Raw genomic sequence first — 20,342 nt, 5'->3', positions numbered from 1 at the left:
ATCACAAGCAGACGCCATTGAATTTTGAAGTGTGTCTGTTAAATTGAACAGGGCTTCTGTGCTGTTATTAAAAGTGCTAGAGCATCTGCAGCAGCCCAACCATAGCCTTCATCTGCTCCAGCTGCAACAAAACATGTATCTCCTGTATCTGTCTCTACAGGTACAGGAGGCCCTATAAACCTTCCAACAGTTTGACTTTAAGCTGCAAATGCACAACTGTTGTCTCCTGATACAGATGGATGCCATCCACCCCCAAGTGTCCTTCCCACTTTGAGCTATGACTAAATGGGTAGCTGTTCCCAAATGAGTTATCAGTATCTTGCTATGTAAATTGGGAGTTATCCCCATTAATAGGGTTTGTATAGAGATCTTTTGTACTGGTGAGGATGCTGAGTTTGGAAATCAATAAATAACGAAATTTGTTTACATAAACTGTTCCACATGGGATGGTAACCCCCTTTCATATTGCAAACCCGCCAGCAAGGGGTTTAGCTATACTGGGGTTGTATTGTTTTCACAACTTTTCCCTAACAAAATGCAACTATTTACGAAGCAGGTTTTTACATTAGGAAATAGAGCTTCAATATTTCCCAGTTGTGAGGAAACTTTTTTCCTTCGTAAAATGGAAGACAAAATAGGGAGAAAAAACTTGCTTATGTGAAGTGGAACATGTCCCACTCATACGGAGAGAAAATGATTAGACTGCTACAGTTTCCTGCTATATACCAAACACCCCATTGGCCATAATTCTCAATGCGCGCAGGATGCAATGTGCACCCCGGAAGTTAGAGCGGAAATAGTTACAATGCAGACCGGAAACGCAATAAGGATCGCGGTGTTGCGCCAGCGACTAGGAGCAAAATCCAATCATCTCGATGGTTTCTTGTCTGTCAAGATATACGAAGTCTCTATGGCCAAGCCTCCGTCACATGAAACGAGGAAATCGGGTTACAGTTAGTTTCCTACTGGCCGGGCTGCCTCACATGGTCCGCGGTTCTCTTTCCTGCTATTGGCTGCTGGGAGTTAGAACGACGCTCGCGAGCGGGGGCCGAGGACGGGATTGGCCGGCGAGCGGCCAAGTGGGCGGGGAGTCTGGGCAGCGTGCGCTGGGCGGCGGAGTGGAGTGGAGCCAGCAGTTAGTTGGTTGCGTCTCCCGAGCAGCGGCGGAGCGCGGCGCCTGGATGTGGCGGGGTCTCCTGCGGGTGACGGCCAGAGCCATGTCCGGGGGCGGTGCCTTCCGTCGCCAGCGCCCGCCGAAGGACTCGCTGCGGCACCTGCGCTCGCGAGAGAAGCGCCAGGGAGCCACGGGGCCCTTCCAGCCCTCGGGGCCCAGGACCGTCTTCTTGCAAGTGGCGGCGGCCGGGACGCGGGATGCCGGAGCCGCGCTCTATGTGTTCTCCGAGTATAACCGGTTAGTGGTGTCCCGAGGCCTTGAGCCTCCCCTAAATCAAGCGCCTCCTTCCTTTCGTCCCGGTTTTTTAAAGTTCATGGAAGAGGAGCGACGCTTCTCTTCGCCCAACGCGCTTGTTCTTTCCAGCGCAGCTTCCTCCTTAAATGACGTTTCCTTTCCTGCCGATCTCGGCCTTGTTAGTGCAGGCAGCACACCTGGCCCCTCTCCCCATCGCCCTCTGCATTAGGACTGGCAGGCATGGCCATGCCCAGGTGCATAGCGGTGGAGCAGGCAAGACGGCCAGGGCACATGCAGCCCTCCCCCAGGAGCGCCCCTCCAGTCTGCCGCATATGATGCGTGTCAGAGGTAGACGCACCCAGTTCATGAGGCTTTGCTGGATACAAGGTGCAATCAGGTCATCTTGACGGCTGGCCCTTTCATTAGCCTGAGTTCGGTGACAGCTCATGCTGTGGGGGAGCAGTAGTCCCCGTTTTGTTTGCTCTGAGCTCCCCCTGCTACCATGCAGCCTGTCCTGGGTCCCCTAAACCAGGGGTCAGCAACCTTTTTTAGCCGTGGGCCGGTCCACCGTCCCTCAGACCATGTGGTGGGCCGGACTATATTTTGGAGAAAAAAATTGAACGAATTCCTATGCCCTACAAATAACCCAGAGATGCATTTTAAATAAAAGCATACATTCTACTCATGTAAAAACACACTGATTCCTGGACCATCCGCGGGCCAGATTGAGAAGGCGATTGGGCCGCATCTGGCCCCTGGCCGTAGGTTGCCTACCCTGCTCTAAACTGATCTGCTGCCTCATCACCATGGTTAGATTCAGCTGCCAATCAGTTGGCTACTGTATGTGAACTGGGGAGGGAGAGCTGTCTCATACTTCACCTCTTGGGCCAGTCCTGGGTGTTTTAGATTTGTTGTTGCTTTCATAAATCTGAAAATTCCTTAAACTAAAATATTACATTCCAGGTATCTTTTTAATTGTGGGGAAGGAGTGCAGCGCCTTATGCAAGAACACAAGTAAGTATAATAATTGGGATTGAGGTTGGTTGCACAGGTGGTCAGAATCCTAGCAGGCAAATTATTCTAATTCTTGTCTTCGCAACAGGTTAAAAGTGGCTCGCTTAGACAATATCTTCATCACCAGAATGAACTGGGCAAATGTTGGTGGCTTGTCAGGTGAGTTCAACTAGGTAATAGATTCTGTGTTTTAATTTAGCTGTTTTGAGCTCTTCAGTAGAAGGATAATGCTGATGTTATAGATGGTTAGGCTGCAAGTAGTTCTGAAAAGTAAATTAGTAATCTAGTGCTGTAGTAGAAGTAGGAAGACTTATTTGGGTTTTAAAACATTCAAGGGTCTTTTGCAGTTTCTTCATGAAAACTAGCTCTTGCTCTCTCTTCCAGGAATGATTCTTACCTTAAAAGAAACAGGGGTTCCAAAGTGTGTGCTTTCTGGGCCGCCACAGCTGGTGAGTGATGCTGTTCCTACAGTGCTTGCCTGTGAGACCCTTCATCATCCCTTATTGCCATTACAGTATTCTTGGATAAACTGTTTGAACTAATGCACCGCTGCGGTCACCTCGTCAGGGGTGATGGTAGGCTCAAACACATCCCACCTGAGAGCTGTGCTCTGTGACAGGGAACAACAAGGTTTGTAAAAGCCCTGAGCTTGTATAATAGCGCAATTCTGTATATGTTGACTCAGAAGTAGGTTCCACTGTGTTCAGTGTGACTTTTTCCCAAATATATCTGTATAGGATTGCAGCTTTAAGCTTTTGTGGTACTGTGTGTACTGTCAGGAGGGCAAACTTGAGAACTTAAAACTTATTCCTTACTTTCAGGAAATATGGCTTCCTTCTTAACATCTGTAATTTGATCTAAGTTGATTCTAGTCTGAGTTGTTGCCATCTGCCCTTCTCCACTTGTATAAGTTACATTCCTTGAACTGCTAAAAGCTGTGTGTGCAGTGTGGGGTGCATATGGTTAAATAGGAAACATAAGAGTAATCCATGCTATTGTCTTGCTAGAAAAAAACCTGTGCAATGCTGTAATTTTGACATTCTCTCTCTCTCTCTTCCTCTCCCCTCCCTCCCCTCCCCTCCCTTCTACCCCGCCCCCCCTATATATTCCAGCAAAACTACTTGGAGGCAATCAAAGTATTTTCTGGTCCATTAAAAGGAATTGACATAGGTAGGTACTGAAGGTTTGTGTGTGTGCTTAAAATACATAATAGCTGCTGTCTGATTGGATGGAAGGCTTGTCTAGCTAGAGCAGAAGCCTGCTCCACATCTTTGCCATTGTCTTTGATGCTGAATTCCCCTGCAGCAACTTCCTTCATGTTGTTGACCTCACCATCTTCTTCAGAGGCATCTAGCAAGGAGCCAGCTGAAGTCTGAGGATAGCATTTGTGTTCCATAGATTTTGATTTGGGCGTATTTTATCCAACTTTGAAATAATCTTACTTATGTTCTCTTATTCATAGAAAGAATGTGCACTAACAGTATCATCACACTGAATAGTATTTTGTCTGTTTTGTTACTAGCTGTACGGCCCCATTCTGATCCAGAATATCAGGATGAGACAATGACAGTCTATCAGGTTCCCCTGGTAGGTGAGTACAGTGCCATAATTTTAACAGTAAAGGAGGAATGAACATGAGCTGAGAACAGCCTTGGGTCTCTGGTTTGGGTTATGTGGGATTTTACTTTGCACTTTTCATTTCATTCTATAACTTTCCTTTCCTGCTGCTTAACGGCTTCCATATCATATGGAGTTTTGTATGATTTATTTCACTCATCTCCACACTTCCTTGCAAAGGGTAGACATGACTGAGACAGATCTACCCAGGCCACACAGAATGCTGAGGAGGTTTCAGTGTAGCACTAAGGAGATTGCTCAGACAGCACAAACATTTCTTTTTGCCTAATGCAGTTATCTCCTCCACCCATGTGCTGTTCTGGGGGTTCTCCCAGCACCCCTGAGCCAGTTCTTTTTTGAAGGGAGGAAGGTGGGGGAAGCCCCTTTGCAGTAGCAGAAGTCCTTGTGCAGGCACTGCTGAGAGGACCAGTCAGTTGAAACTGCACCATTATGTCTTAACAGGGAGTATTTGCTCCCTAATTGTAAGACTGACCCACAAAAATGTCCTCTAGCAGTTAATTATTTGCCTTTTACTTTTGTCTTTCCCCTATAATATCCCCATTGAAGTGGTGTCTTGTCAGATGGGTAGTTGTGAGAATCCAGATACTTTGGGAGCATCAATGGGACTATTTCTGGATGGTAGCAGGGAACTTTGGCTGATGATATTTTGCAGCAGCTCACAAGTTGAGTACCAATTTTCCTCATAAAGATATTCAAAGTGATACATGAAAACAGTTGAATATGTTCTTATTTCCAGTTTAGATAGTGTCCCCAGGGTAGAAGGGTGTGTGTGCGCACGCACGCATGTGCACTTATTTAACCCCTCTCCCCATTTTATTCTCTGGAACAGGCAAAAAGCCAGAAGTCGAGCAAAGGCTACATCCAGGGCCTGAGTCACCAGCTGGTGAGGCTGAAGAAAAGCGCCTCGCAGGACGGGGATCTCCCTCTGTGGAGCAGCAGTCTGTGCAGGGTGGCAGGAGTAAAGAATCCCCTGAGAAAACGGGTGAGGAAGCCTTGCTACTCATTGGTTCCAAGAATGTGTCAGGACCCACCAGTTAGATACAGATATATGGAAGGAGGGCTGCCTGGAAATTAGGAGCACTAAGTCCAGCACTAAGTTTAAGCTGCATGGTAGCAGAGGGTAAAGCAAAATATCGTTTCTGGTATAACTAATATTAAATTAGGTTAAGGTGTTTCTCTCTGGAGTTTAATTGTTTATTTGATTTTATTATTCCTGTTTTGAGCTGGAAGGATCCTTGGGGAGCTGTACACTACAACAACCTTTTTCATTCTGAAGTCCTCCAGATGTTTTGGGCTACAAGTCCTATTATCCCTGACCATTGGCTGTAGTGGCTGGGATGATGGGAGTTGTAGTCCATAACCTGGCACCAGATTGGAGTAGAGTGGACAACATTGATGTTGTGTCTGCCCCCGCCAACAGAAATGGAAAAGCCTGGGGCAGCAACTGGGCCTTGGGTTCTCCAAGGGCAGGTAGATACCTGGGCTTTTCAGTATTGGGGACCATGTCAGCTGAATATCATGGGGTCATAAGAACATAGAACGCTGCCTAGTACTGAGTCAGACCAATGGTCCATCTACCTTGCTACTGTCTACACTTGACTGGTAGCAGTTTTCCAGGTCTTTAGATAGGGAGTCTCCCCCAGTTCTATTTGGAGATGCAGGGGACCTTCTGAACGTGGGACCTTCTGCAAGCAAAGCAGTTGCTCTACCACTGAGCTATGGCCCATTGTCAAGGCATGCTAGCTTGTTAATTTTGGCAGAGAATTTACGTGCATTATTTTAAAGTTGTGCAAACTACTTGAATCTTAAACACAGAGTTTCTGTTTTTGCATTTAAGATGGTAGCTGGCGTATCGGTCAGAGGGACCCATCCCTTGTTGTTGCATTCGTTTGTAAGGTAAGAATTGCCTTGAATAATAATGTGCCTCAATGGCTATTTTACATCTGGCTTCTATGTACAGCAAGGGTAGCTAACCTTTCGTGGTACTGATGTTTGGCTAACCCATTGAGGGCCACATGCCAGCAGTGTGGTCAATGTATCTTAAGCACACACACTCAGACGCAACCCTGGCTGCACATAGAACACATATACAGCCCACACTTGCATGTACAGAACACTCTCGCCACTAATGCCTTCAGTCTCTTGTGCACATATGTGCAAGCACACACACTGTCTTTACTCCCTATGCCAGCGCTAGGTAGAAAGAGAGTAATCTCTCCTCTGATTTCGGTGTCAGATTGGGATAGAAAGCCCTCTGTTTACCGCGCAAAGGTGCTTTTTCTTCCTCTGGCAGTGTGCCATCACAAGAAGCACTTATTCCCACTTCCTGAACATTAGGACCTTATTTCAAATGGGGGAAGATTTAAGGGAGGGGGCACCATAAGTGGCATTGCAGGTTCATCACCTTTGTACAGAATGATGCTTCCCAGGAACTTGGGACTTCCTGGATAAAGACTTTGTGTCACAGCTTTAACAGCTCAGAAGTGGAGAACAGTTGAGGCTGAATCCTAGCCTGGTGCTTTGCTATTACGAGGGGGCCTATCTGAGTAAGTGGTCATTTGCTTTTCTCACTTTTCCTGCTTATGGAAAATTGAGGAATGTTTAAGATTGCAGGCTTAAGCACAGTTCTTAATAGATATTCTTACGATTGTATTGCACCAGGATTTATTATACGTGTGCGAGACACCCCCCTCCCCCCCCCACAACATATATTTGATTGGCTTCCTTGGAAATGTTTCACATTGACTAGGGATAATTTTGACTGTGAAATGCCTCAAAGTTGTGGTTATTAAAACACATGCAGTACAAGTCTATGCCTGCTTGCTTGGAAGCAAGTCCCACTGTGGTCAGTGGTGTTACTCCCTAGTAAGTTTTTTTAGGATTACAGCTTTAGGTTGCTTTCTTATGAAGCTGGCTGCCTGTTGGAGGATTCAGTATTTTTTGATACACCTCACTCCAGATGTTGACTTCATTCCAAATGAGACTTTCCACCCCTCCAGTTTCTGCCTGGGGGCATGTCAGACAAGTCTCTTTTTCTCATTCCCTTGTATTTTAATATCAATTTGTAGGTAGATGTCTTGAAGGGAGTTTTCTGATGTAACAGCTTCTGACTAAATGTGCTTTGTTTAACTTCAGCTCCATCCAAAGAAAGGGAACTTCTTGGTGATGAAAGCAAAGGAGCTTGGCTTACCTGTGTAAGTGCAGAAAGGCTTCTAGTGAGCCCCCCCCCCCCCATATTAATCCCTCTGATTAAGTTGACTAACTTTTTATAATTTATTTTTAGGGGCACTGCAGCAATTGCTCCCATCATAGCAGCCGTGAAAGATGGAGAGAACGTCACATTTGAAGGCAGAGAGGTATGGCTCTTAGGACAAATTCTTTCACCCGCGTGGTCTGACCCTGCTTCTTGTTGTGAGTCGCTGCCTTTTGGATGTAGCTGAACTTGTGTACTTGTTGTTTGGCTGAAGGGAGCACAGCCTAAAACATTCTGTCTTTTATCGCTGGTGATCTCTGATTAGCACATGAAGCTACACTGGTTATGGGTGTATTGGTTTGTTCTTATAACGTCAGAAATGTCATGAAATGGCTAGAGGTGGAGGGAAGCATTGGATCTTTTCACCATGGCGGATTCAAGTGACTGACTTTCTGAAGCCAATACTTCCTGTGAAGTATTTGCATAGATGACAAGAATAGCTTCATGCCAGTCTCTTGACTCTTTAGGTGTAGCTTTCAAATTGTCAGCTTGGGACACCAAATACATAGTCCTTGAATTTTGTGTTGTTTGTACATGTTAAATAGCGTATACTGAGATGTGTGATTGTTCCAGATCTTGGCTGAAGAAATTTGCACGCCTACAGACCCAGGAGCAGTTTTCATAATAGCAGAGTGTCCTCATGAAGGTTTTATAGATGCATTCTGTGAAAACGACACACTGCGAAGGTATGGTTAAGAAGGTGCATGTCTACCTTCATATTCAGTATGTGGGGTGTGGGGGGTGTGGGGTGCCTTCCTGTGCAGTTGGCATTTCCTGCCAACAACGTATTGGAGCTGATGTGTGACTTGCAAGAGATCTAGCAAGAAGTAAGTTTTGTGTGTAGGATGGAAAGATGTAGTGCACATGAACAAAATAGTGGGCAACTGGCTAGAAACCAATGCTCTGTGGGAACTGGCAATGTGGAACTGCTAGGAGATCATTAGTGCTGTTCTAGATAGCCAGTGGTCCTGCCCAGATGGACTTGTAAGAGTGGAGGAGCCTAGACACACTGTTCTGAGGTGTCTGAAGGATATTTCCCTGTGAGCATCGCTCTTCTGCTCTGACACTGTGGCTGCCGATAGTAGCTCTTCAACTAAGGGCTTACTGCACTTGGCACAGATGCCTGTGGCTTCCATGGCTCCTTCTGTGTTCTGTGTTTGGCCATCTTGGAAGTGGTATGAAAGTATTCTACTGTCTGACCAGAAGTTGTTGATCCACTTTGAAGAAGCTTGTCAAAGCCTTCCACTGCGCTTGTGTCAAGTACAGTGGTACCTCGGGTTAAGAACTTAATTCGTTCTGGAGGTCCATTCTTAACCTGAAACTATTCTTAACTTGAAGCACCACTTTAGCTAACGGGGCCTCCCGCCGCCGCGTGATTTCTGTTCTCATCCTGAAGCAAAGTTCTTAACCTGAGGTACTATTTCTGGGTTAGCGGAGTCTGTAACCTGAAGTGTCTGTAACCTGAGGTACCACTGTATTCACTTTGCTCTCCATGTTGCTGATCCTAGAGGAAATGTTGCAGCTGATGCTTTCTATTGGTGCCTCTTTAATTACTTGAATTCCCAGTTTTGTGTGTGCACGCTTTAAAGTTATTCTGCCTTCTGGGCTGCTACGCAGCCATCTGGCCCACCGATGTGTTTGGAGATGATTGCGTGCAGTCATGTGCATACAGTTGTCTGTAGAGTGGGATGGTAATCTCATATTGGCATTAGATCTCTCTGCTTGCATTCTGAAGTCATATATGGGAAAACAGAAGAGCAAAACAGTAACTCCCATCTTCCCAAATCACACTGGCCTGATATGGCACTAACAATGCAGCCATTCCCAGAAACCCTGTCATAAGGGCCTACGGCAAGCGGTGTTTACCTGATGATGCACCTGCTTGTCCACTGTGAGGACAGGATGCTGAACTATAGGATCCTTTTACCTGATCCAGCAGGTCTGCTCTTTATAAGAAGTTATGATCTACCTTGGGAGCCCATCCCTCCCTCCCTGGAGCTTCACCTCCACCCCCTGCTCTGTGAGCTCCATGTGAGTTGGTTGATCTGTCCCCACATGCTAGAACTATTGCTTTTAACTGTTTGTTTTGTTTGCAGGTATCAAGAAGGAAAACAGGAGACTCCTGTGGCTTTAGTCGTTCATATAACTCCAGAACGTATTCTGAAGGACAGCCGGTATAAGCAGTGGCTAGAAAGGTATGTGTCTTGGCTGGAATTATATACTGTCTGTAGGCCCTGTTCAGATGTTCCCATGGGGCAGCCCCACCTCCTAGATGCTGGTGCACATGCCAGCTGCATTCCTCTCAGCTGACACATGACTGGGCTTAAATTGTGGAAGATAAGCTGCCTTCTAAGTCCAAGGGACCACTTCGCTCATGGTTTTAAAGTCTCTACAGTATATCAGTTTTCAAGGTTCCCTGCTTAAATCTACTCCTCTTGCAAATCTTACCTGGATAAAAATTCTGTGAATTAGCTGCAACTCCTGTCTGCAAGCAAAGCCTGTCATATTCTTAGGCACTCCTTTCCCCAGTTTGCTTTTTTTCTTGCTGATGTGATTTTTGCTGTTCTTCTGTGTGTATTCAGTAACACAACTTGTAGGGAAATAAAATAAAAAAATTATCTGGGAGGCAAGATAAACAAACCCTGTCCTTGTAGCCTGAGAGACAGGCCAAGTATCCTAGCAGGGCTAAACATAGGGAAACTTGTGTTCAGACTGGGAACACAGTAAGGAGCAAGACCTGACAAGGTGAATACATTGTAAGTAATGTGAACCGTGTTAGTGTGCAGAACATTGAGGGACTCTACCAAGAAGGCACAATTCTAGTCAAAATGGCCCTCCTCATTTACAAATTCTAATAGTAACCTCAAGTTTAAACCTGCTAGAGCCGTGTGTTTGTTTTTTTCTTATCCCACCAGATTTGGAGCCAGTACTCAGCACCTGATACTCAACGAGAATTGCCGTTCGGTGCACCAACTCCGCAGCCACAAGATTCAGACCCAGCTCAACCTTATCCACCCAGAGATCTTCCCGCTGCTTACCTGCTACAATAGCAAGGTGAAGTTTCTGCTTGATTTCAGAGTGTGAAAACAAGGGGAGTGCCTTTCTTTTGCACAACTGTTTTGGTAGCACAGTTTTTTATATTTTCCTGTCTGCCCAGCAGGAAGAAGAGGCCACGTTCGATGTACCTGTCACACGCGGAGAGTGCCTCCTCAAGTACCAGCTGAGGCCCAAACCAGAATGGCAGAGGTTGGTGAGCCCTTATAACTTGTCCTTGGATAGGGACATAAGGCCTTCAAAATTACTTTCAGATACAGTGGTACCTCAGTTTACAAACTTAATCCTTTCCTGAAGTCTGTTCTTAAACCAAATCTGTTCTTAAACCGAGGCATGCTTTCCCTAATGAGGCCTCCCGCCGCCAGTGTCCTTCCACTGTTCGGCTTCTGTTCATAGACTGAGGTAAAGTTCACAAACCGGAACACTACTTCCAATTTTGTAGAGTTCGTAAACTGAATAGTTCGTAAACAGGACTGTTCATAAACCGAGATCCCACTGTAATTATTTTATGTACACTGCTTAGTTGTTTTTTTTAAAATAATCCTGTGGTCCCCCCCCCTCCCTAAATATTTAAATACCAAAATAACAATCCTGCCTTTCTTCGCTTTTGTAGAAGTAGATACTATGAGAGCCATGGAGCTACTGCCTTTCCATTTCTTTTTCTGCCCTATTCCAAATAAGGCCTAGTTAATTTTAATATTAAAGTTAGTAAAAAAAAAAGTTTTGACACAGTGCATGACATAACACTAGTGTGCAGGGAGTTACCCTGTCCTCCCAAAACATTGACTTCTAGGGGTGGAACGGTGTGTTGGTCTAATACTCTAATGTCACATATTAAACCAGAGCGGGAGTAGCCAGTGTGGTGCCAGATGGTGTGGTCTCCAATTCCCATCAGCCCCAGCCAGCATGACCAACAGAAGCTGATGGGAGTTGTAGTACACAATCCATGGGTTTCCCCCTGGTGTGAGGAAGGAGGTTAGAGACAAGTGGCAGCCCCCTGTTGTCTAATGTCTATTTCTGCTCCCAGTGCTACTTGTTAACTCAGACAGTGGTTTCAGTAGCAATGGGGAATAAAGCTTTGTGAGGTAGGCTGGTTGAGACGAAGGATACATGGAGCATTGAAGGGTGGGCAGATTGCAAAAGGCTCCTTTGGTTTAAGCTGATGCTCATCTGGTGAGTGGACTTCCAAGGGATTTGGTCCAGAGCACCTGGGGTTTGCAGGTGGAAGATAAAAATGCTTTCTTGGTGCTGGTAAATTTTACTGAACGGAAAGAGCAATTGGGCTGCTTGGGAGAAGTAATTAGGTACTTTGATTGGGAAATTAATGGCTGTTATTTTTCTCTTTCCCCCTCCCCTGCTCCACTTTCTGTTTTTTCAGGGAGGCTGTTCTTTCTTGTAATCCTGCTGAGTTTGTAGCTGAAGCCTTGGAACTCCCTCACTTCCAGGACTGTGTGCAGAAGTGCAAAGAGAGCTTACCAGCCTCATCAGGTGCATAGGTTGCCTGTGCTTGGAAAGGGCTAATGAGAAAGCTCGGGGGAGGGTGATACAACCTTCTTTTTCCTGATGTGTTTTGGAGGCTAAAGGCAGCAACGAATAAGAACTACTTAAAGACAATGTCTGAAAAGTTGGCCATTGTCTTTGAAGGGATGTTAGACATAATATTCCTACATCCTTGATTTTCTTTAATGTTTACATCCCTTGAGAACATCTGCTAGTGGGGTGCAGAGTGGACACCTCCACTTCTCACTATTTGCTATGCAGCATATCAGTTGCCATTATGTTTTTAGGGCTGTGTTTTCCAGTTGAAAGAGAAAGCTTAATGGGAAAGTTTAAAAACATATTAAAAATCACACCATTTATTCACTAGAAAGTTATTTCACTTGACCTGAAAACAGCCAGAATCCAGTCCTTCTAACACTGTTGGGGTTTAACTTGTTCCTTCCGGAGGGCTGTGCTTTGTTTTCCAGATAAAGTAGAGGTAGAAACCCAGCCAGATGGGTGGAGTATAAATAATAAAATTATTGTAAGCCGTCGCAGTACAGGAGTCTGCAGGATTCATGTTCTTTTCTATCTGTTTCTAGGAACCACTGGCTCCTACCCAGAAGTTGTTTTCTTAGGAACAGGCTCTGCAGTCCCAATGAAAATCCGAAATGTTAGTTCTACATTGATAAACCTTAGGTAGGTACAAACACAAGTGTCCTGTGGGGGCAGGTTCTCTAATAAGGAATCACTGACAAATAACATCCAGTGCCAAGTTGTGAGGGCTTAAAAAAAAAAAAGCTTTTTAACCTTGTTCCCAGCTACTGTAGCCATCAAGCAGTATCTAGCAATCACACCTATAGGCTTACCACCACATTCCTTCTCTGAAGTTAACCTCAGACTTTTCACTCAAGCGATGATGCTTTTTGAAGATGGCTCCTTAGTATGTGACAAGCAATTGCTTATTCTAAGACTTCTCTTTTATCTTCCTGCTGTAGCACAAGCTGCTTGTTGCATTTTGAGCAAACTTCACGTGTGAAACTTTTATTATATTAATTTAGAACCCTGCCTTTCTGTGTCAAATTGAAATGCTCAAGCAGCTTCCATCACAAACCTAAAAAAAGAAGCTGGAAAAACGGAACAAAGACAGACGCATGAGATAGGCATAAAGCCGGGCCTGGCCAAGCCAAAGGCCTGCTGAAACAAAGTCTTGAGTTGACGATGGAAAAGCCATGAGGAAGGAGTGGGCCAGATGGATGTCCGAAGGGCAGCCTAGGCACAACAATGGAGAAAGCAGTTTTGTGCTTTCCTACTACAGTCATACCTCGGGTTGAATATGCTTCATGTTGAGTGCGTTCGAGTTGCGCTCCTTGGCAACCCGGAAGTAACGGAGCGCGTTACTTCCGGGTTTCGCCGCTTGCGCATATGCTCAAAATGACGTCACACGCATGCACAGAAGTGGTAAAAAGTGACGTGCGCGGACATGCCATCGCTAGTTACGTTTACTTCTAGATGCGAACGGGGCTCCGGAATAGATCCCGTTCGTATCTAGAAGTACCATGTAATCGGATGGTGCCAGAACATGCAGCAACACCTCCTCACTTGATACCTTGGTTCAGTGGTTCCCATGTGGTCCATGTAACCCACCCAGGGGGTCTGTGGCACTGTTCACATAAGAAGAACTACCATAGAGATATCAAAATTTTCATCAGTAGGGGGTCCATGGCTTGGCTTCTGAAAAGCAGGGGGCATGCAGTACTTAGCTAATTGGGAACCACTGTCTTTGCCCTTATCCCTGATGTTGTATCATGGGATGCTGTATCCTGTCAGCATCAGAAGCTTTTGCTGGCCTTTGTTTCCTTGGATGCTGGACAGATATCTCAATATCCTGATGCTAGTAGATGTGGTACAAACCTGCACTCACTCTCTTGCTAGCCCTACCCAGTCTCTGCTTCTGGATTGTGGTGAAGGAACATTTGGCCAGCTTTGCCGTCATTATGGAGATGAAATTGACCGAATCCTGTGTAACATTGCAGCTGTGTTTGTGTCTCATATACATGCCGACCATCATACAGTGAGTATTGTATAGGGATGGGCACTATAGCATTCTTTTTCCCCACTATATGTTAATGTCCTCAGGGGAAGTGTGTAGTTTTTACCCTATGTCCTCCTCTGCGCCTTCATTTTTTCTATCAACCTTTAAAAAAGGTGGCTTGGTGTAGCTAATTCATTCATGGTGAGAAGCCATTATGAAGTTACGATGATGCTGTGTGGCTGAGCAGCTAACCCAGTTTGTTGACATCTTTGAAATGCTACAGGGACCTTTTTTCTTTCCATAAAATAAATGTTTGAAAGCAAATCCTTGTCTTGAGGTGTAGTAAGTTAGAACAATTTACAGTAGTAAGTGCACTTCAATTATTATTATTATTATTATTATTAATTTATATTTTAAAAAAACTTACCTGATATTTAACATTGGGCAAAGCTACTTTGTCTTTCCTGCGCACAGTCTCCACATATTTGGAAGTACATTACACTGCAACATTCCTTTTATTTTTCAAGCAGTAGTCCCCCGCCCTCCCTTAAAGCAAATAGAGTAGCGTAGTACAGTCATACCTCTAGTTGTGTTAGGTTCATGTTGCGGATTTTCGGGTTGCGAACACGGCAAACCCGTAAGTGTATATTTCCGGGTTTCACCGCACATGCAGAAGCGCTCTTCGTGCATGCACAGGAGCGCTCTATTGCGTTATGCGCAGAAGCTGCGCTCTACTTATGGCCTTTTTGGGGCGCAAATAGCACCCCGGAACGGATTGCGTCTGTAAGTAGAGTTACCACTGTACTTCATTTCAGGTTTTTTTTTAGGGTTGCTTATGGGCAAGTGTACAGCCAGATGTCTTACTTACAATGGGCCTCTCTCCTCTCTCCTAGGGCTTATTGAATATATTGTTGCAGAGACACCGGGCGTTTGTAAGTATGTCAGCCTTAAAGCTAGAGCTCAACTTTGTGAGGGTGGCAGCACTGACACATAACAGAGTCAGTCCTTGCCTTGTATCTGATCTGATGCATGCTTCCTATTTACTTAGCCTTGCAACATCTCCGGCCTTTGCTTCTCTCTTACCTCAGATGACCCTGGGTCAGCCCTCCAGCCCGCTGTTGCTGATTGCACCCACATTGATCATGACATGGCTGCACCAGTACCATGACCATTGCCAAAAAATCTTGGGGCACATCAAGTGAGTAGATACACCAGGTGTCTTGCTTTGCTACGGAACACTGCAGGGCCCTCAGATGCACTGCATCTATTTTCAGATGCAGCTGCTGCCATGCTTTACCGCAATGCGTGGTGTGCAGCTGCAGAAATGTGTTTTTTGTTTTGCTTTTTTTGCTGTCCTCTGCTATGTCTCACTGTCCTGCCTCTAAAGGAGTCTGTTTTTAAGCTTTCTTAAAGTGGGAAATGTTTTTAGATAGAGGTCAAGTTTGGGTTGAAGTATCTAATTTCATCCAAACCTTCAAGACCGTCATAGTTGCTAGTTTAATAGCAAATGCTTGTGTCCATTTTGAAGGATCTGTTGCTGGTCCAGATTGTCTAGCAATTCATGCTCACTTACAGGCTAAGATGTATTTACTTCAATCCATGTTAATGCATGCTTCCCATCTTTTCTTACCCATGAAGGTGAAAATGATGAACTCTTTGCAGGCTTATTGAGACGGGATTTCCTTGGTATTTCTGCCCCACTAACAAGTGGCCTTAAAGCTTGGATTTTTTTTGAGTCTTATCACTTGCTCTGTTTCTCTCTTGTATTGGCCAATAAGAACCATATATTACATATTCCAGAGATCACAGAGTTTGCAGTGCATCACAGGGTGATTTTTGTCTGTAGCACAGAAGTGGAGAAGGCCTAAAGTAATGCCTATCTGTCAATCAGATAATTGTGCACACTGTTGATCCCTGAAGAAAGCCAGATTGAACCCCCCCTGTCCCTGACCATCATCTGATTTCAGTCATCACCACCTTCACAAAATCTGGGAGCAAGTGGCAAATAGGGGATTATGAAGGTAGATGGGGAAGTGTACTATTTCAAGAGGTTAATTGCTGCCCCTTGACTGCACTAGGTGGTACTGCTGTTCTTATTCTTTTGATAATTGTGGGGTGGATGGAAAAATCTTGGCATAATCATATTGCGTCTTTCACCCCCCTTGCAGCTTGATTCCTGCACGGTTCTTAATAGAAGATTGTGATGTATTTAAACCTAAAGCAAAGGCTTTCATTAGCTTGCTTATGGAGATATACGACTTTGCAAAGGTAAGGCAGGTTTGAGGTGGGATGGGGGTAGAAAGGAAACCCCTGTGGGAGTGTAGAGACCACAAGAGTTAAATTGTTTAGCTAAATTGTCTTCACTTAGAAACAGCCAGCTTGAAAGAAACAAGGCCACAATTTATGTGATTGAATAGGGACTAAAGATAAGACAGCCTGGGGAATGCAACAAATAATGCTGTAGAAGCTTCAAAGAGAATTGCAGATTAAGCACTACTGAATAGCTGATGCTGTAAAATTAGGGTAGCAACAAAGTGGACAAATTGCACGTGTCAAAAGGTGTCAGCTGCTAATTGGTTTGTGTTGCTAAATGATGCTTTACAGCTGTGTTAAACTAACATAATGAAGGGGTGGGTTTGATTATTTTTACATCGTATCTATGCTTGTATTGCATTTGAATCCTTGTAGTGACTTCCGCATTGGGCCTGCTACTTTGTACATACAAGTAAATGTGATTGATTACTTTACCTTGTCTTATTGACCTCCAGTGAGGGAACCAAGCTCTTTCCCCTACAGGAGAATCCCAGTGACCAGGATGTTGTGCTTTTCAGTTTCAGACATGTGAGGTCCGGCACTGTAAGAATGCCTTTGCTTGTTCCATGGTTCACAAATCTGGGTGGAAAATAGTATATTCTGGTGACACTATGCCATGTGATGCTTTAGTCGAAATGGGTAAGTGGTTTTTGTTTTGTTTTTTTGTCAATGGTCCTAGATTATCTGATAATTGTTGGGAATGCTGTGTGGAAAGCCAAATGTCTCTTTGTTTAATTATTTTCCTTCTCCCCCTTCCCCCTAAAATGTGACAAATCATTTTTACAGGGAAAAATGCTTCTCTGTTGATACATGAAGCTACACTGGAAGATGGGTTAGAAGAGGAAGCTATAGAGAAGACGCACAGGTAAATTATGGAAGGGGGAGTGGTATTGGCATTTTCTTAGAGTGGCATGAATGAAATGAAAAGGCAGTACTTTCTTGAATGGAAGTAGTAATGGGAAATGTGTAGAGGTACCTTGTGTTCCTCTAGTAGTTGTGTAAGATTGGTGCAGATACCAACTGGCTGTTTCTGCCTTTGGCACTTCTGTGGGTCAGGCTTTATTTAGGTCTGGACCTATCTTGTTTTTATCTTAAATGTTTTAAAAAGGGTGAATGATAGGGTTATGTGCTTTGAAATAATATAGCTTTCTACTGGGAAAGTAAACAATTGCAGTGAAAAGTTACAGCCTTTCCCAATTTCTAGCAGAATTAGCTTTGGCATTTTGGCAGGATGTCCAAAGATTGAAGCCAAACAATATGAAATGACAGTCTGTTCCAGAGCATAATTCAGGAGGGAAGCTATGGACTACTAAGACCCAGACTCATTTCATTTCATGTTGACATGGGTGTTTCTGCTTGCTTGTTATATATAATAGCAGCTGAAATAATTAAACTGCATAGGAAGCTTTGGCTCATAAAATATTGTTCCTGCAGTGTTATAATATGTTTTCCACTCCTCCTAGTATTTTCTTTTATGCTGGGTATTGGCTATTATGATACCTGAGGGGAGCCTTTTGCAATTCATGTTGTACAGTCCTTTGTTTTACTGTTCTTCCTTTCTATAGTACTACCTCCCAAGCAATTGGAGTTGGGATGAAGATGAATGCAGACTTCATCATGCTCAATCACTTCAGCCAGCGCTATGCCAAAATCCCTCTCTTCAGTGAGGATTTCAGTGAGAAAGTTGGAATTGCATTTGATCACATGCAGGTGAGTGAAGAACTTGAGCTTTGAGGTACAGTGGTACCCCGAGTTACATACGCTTCAGGTTACAGACTCCACTAACCCAGAAATAGTGCTTCAGGTTAAGAACTTTGCTTCAGGATGAGAACAGAAATCGTGCTCCGGCGGCGCGGCAGCAGCAGGAGGCCCCATTAGCTAAAGTAGTGCTTCAGATTAAGAACAGTTTCAGGTTAAGTACGGACCTCCGGAATGAATTAAGTACTTAATCCGAGGTACCACTGTATAAGAGAGCTCCACGTTTTCAGGTAATTTGAGAGAAGTTTTTCTCTCCCTTGAAAATGTTTACTAAATCAGGCTTTTAGCATCTGCAAAGAGGGCAGACCATACAGAACAAGAGCAAGTGGGATCAGAGATGCTTGTTTCACCTTCCTTTATCAAACCCACATTGGGCTGGCTCCTAGCATTCCCCAGTCATTTGTCAGCTTTTGTTGGGTGGTTTTTGTTGGGGATCCCAACTTACTTATATTAGAAAAGGATGTTCGGACTCCAGAGACTGCAGTAGTCCAGCACTGTGGCAGTGCTGGCTTGCATTGAACCTTCTTTTTGTGTGCCAAAATGAAAACCTACACAGGTCAAACGGGACGCAGGTGGCGCTGTGGGTTAAACCACAGAGCCTAGGACTTGCCGATCAGAAGGTCGGCGGTTCGAAACCCCGCGACGGGGTGAGCTCCCGTTGCTCGGTCCCAGCTCCTGCCAACCTAGCAGTTTGAAAGCACGTCAAAGTGCAAGTAGATAAATAGGTACCGCTCCAGCGGGAAGGTAAATGGCGTTTCCGTGCACTGCTCTGGTTCGCCAGAAGCGGCTTAGTCATGCTGGCCACATGTCCCGGAAGCTGTACGTCGGCTCCCTCGGCCAATAAAGCGAGATGAGCACCGCAACCCCAGAGTCAGTCACAACTGGTCAGGGGTCACCTTTACCTTTACACAGGTCAAGGGGAGTTGAAGGTTGGGAAAAGGAACTCATTTTTGTTCACAACCAAGAGAATGCTATGCACAATACTTCCTCTAGTACAGTAGTTTATAGCAGCGACAGAAAATCTGTAGCCCACCAGATGTTTGTTGGACTCCCAGTTCCCATCTGCCCCAGCCAGCACGGCCAATAATCCAGGATGATGGGAGTTGTAGTCCAACAACAGCTGGAGGGCCGCAGGTTAGCTATTCCTGGTTTATTATTGGCTGGGAGATATAGTACTGCATAATTCCTGCTGCTCTAATATTTGCCTTCATCACCAGGTGCGTTTTGGCGATTTTGCTGCTATTCCAAAACTGATCCTGCCACTGAAAGCCTTGTTCGCAGATGAGATTGGGGAGATGGAAGAGCGGAGGGAGAAGCGGGAGCTGCGTCTTCTGCAAGAGGCAATTAAAGCTTCCGAGGCCCGGACTGTTGTTGAGAACAAGGCACCAGCCAAAATGAAATTGGAACACACTGAGGATTCTCACGGAGCGCCAAACAAAAAGCTAAAAACTCTCAGCTGAGCACAGCAGCAGACAGCTGCCTTTGTGCCTTTCTGACAGGGAGAGTGACTTATGCATGACATGTGGTATGCACAGCACGGAAGATTCTGGAAGGCAGCTGCACACTTGAGCTTAGCCAAACTTGGTTGGCCTCTGGTAAATTACCTGTGCTGCTTCTACAGGTGCAATTCCTGCTGGGCATATGACTAGCACAACTGGCAAAATGTGCTTCCTGGCTACAGCGTGCAGATCTAGTCTAATGGCTTGTCTGATTGTTTGCTAGAAATATTTTATTTTTCCTTTTTTATAAACGTTGAGGCAGATATCAGCAAATGACGGGGCTCCTAACTTGTGGTCCATGGAGCTTCATTCAGATAATCTGTAGTGTGTCTCTAAAAATGCAGTAAAAAAACATGCATCGTCTAGCACAGTGCGTTACAATTGCTACAACAGGCAGAAAAATCACTAAGTAGTCCACCAAGACCCTCAGCAATTTTCAGGTTGTCTGTGGAAGCAGGGGAGTTTGGCAACCACTGATTTAGACAAAGGGAAATAAGGATATTTTAACAAATGGGGACAGGACCTCTGGAATAAGGGGTGATTCTGTCTATTTTGCGACTTCCTAAATATTTATCATTTTTAGTGGGGAAATACCTCAGTATGGAAGAGGATGTGATGTGATGCGTTGTAGCTATGCTTGCTTGCAGCAGTAATACAAGATACCGAGGTTACATCTTGCAGAACTCACCACCACTTTGGTATTTGCAGCATTGATGCTGTAGGTCATTCTTCCTTGTATTTTTTTTAAAAATAAGGGTACCAGTAAATCATATTTACTAATTACCTGTGTGTGTGTGCGTGTGCGTGCGCGTGCGCACACACGCGCGCGCATGTTGTCCTGGACGACAAGGTTTTGGAAGCAGAACTATTGTAACTTACAAACTTGCCTTT

The 20,342-nt window shown here is 44.9% G+C and overlaps 1 protein-coding gene across 2 annotated transcripts; it reads left to right on the top strand.

The window, feature by feature from the left end:
• Nucleotides 1-968: 968 nt before the first annotated feature.
• Nucleotides 969-20,234, top strand: ELAC2 (elaC ribonuclease Z 2). Of its 2 annotated transcripts, none has more exons than XM_081848671.1 (24): nucleotides 969-1,411; nucleotides 2,372-2,422; nucleotides 2,511-2,581; nucleotides 2,807-2,871; nucleotides 3,535-3,592; nucleotides 3,945-4,013; nucleotides 4,890-5,042; nucleotides 5,898-5,956; nucleotides 7,196-7,254; nucleotides 7,344-7,416; nucleotides 7,887-7,999; nucleotides 9,410-9,508; nucleotides 10,229-10,367; nucleotides 10,474-10,559; nucleotides 11,746-11,855; nucleotides 12,449-12,545; nucleotides 13,782-13,920; nucleotides 14,775-14,813; nucleotides 14,970-15,079; nucleotides 16,050-16,149; nucleotides 16,713-16,833; nucleotides 16,981-17,059; nucleotides 17,760-17,904; nucleotides 19,170-20,234. In XM_081848671.1, exons 1-24 carry the CDS (start codon nucleotides 984-986, stop codon nucleotides 19,410-19,412), a joined length of 2,706 nt encoding a protein of 901 aa, XP_081704797.1. In that variant the 5' UTR covers nucleotides 969-983; the 3' UTR covers nucleotides 19,413-20,234. The 2 variants fall into 2 exon arrangements, with proteins under 2 accessions (XP_081704797.1, XP_081704796.1); XM_081848670.1 differs by having other exon boundaries at nucleotides 10,471-10,559.
• The last annotated feature ends 108 nt before the right edge of the window (nucleotides 20,235-20,342 follow it).

Source organism: Podarcis erhardii, assembly GCF_964252035.2.
Source record: "Podarcis erhardii genome assembly, chromosome: 2".
Classification (NCBI taxonomy): domain Eukaryota; kingdom Metazoa; phylum Chordata; class Lepidosauria; order Squamata; family Lacertidae; genus Podarcis; species Podarcis erhardii.
Note: the sequence above shows the minus strand (reverse complement) of the source record. Positions and strands in the feature narration are given on the sequence as shown.

Coding starts and splice junctions, on each gene's coding strand:
- ELAC2 (XM_081848670.1), top strand. CDS start 984: ATGGTCCGCGGTTCTCTTTCCTGCTATTGGCTGCTGGGAGTTAGAACG. Junction 5,043..5,897: donor AGAATCCCCTGAGAAAACGG/GTGAGGAAGCCT, acceptor TTTGCATTTAAG/ATGGTAGCTGGCGTATCGGT. Junction 16,834..16,980: donor TGATGCTTTAGTCGAAATGG/GTAAGTGGTTTT, acceptor TCATTTTTACAG/GGAAAAATGCTTCTCTGTTG.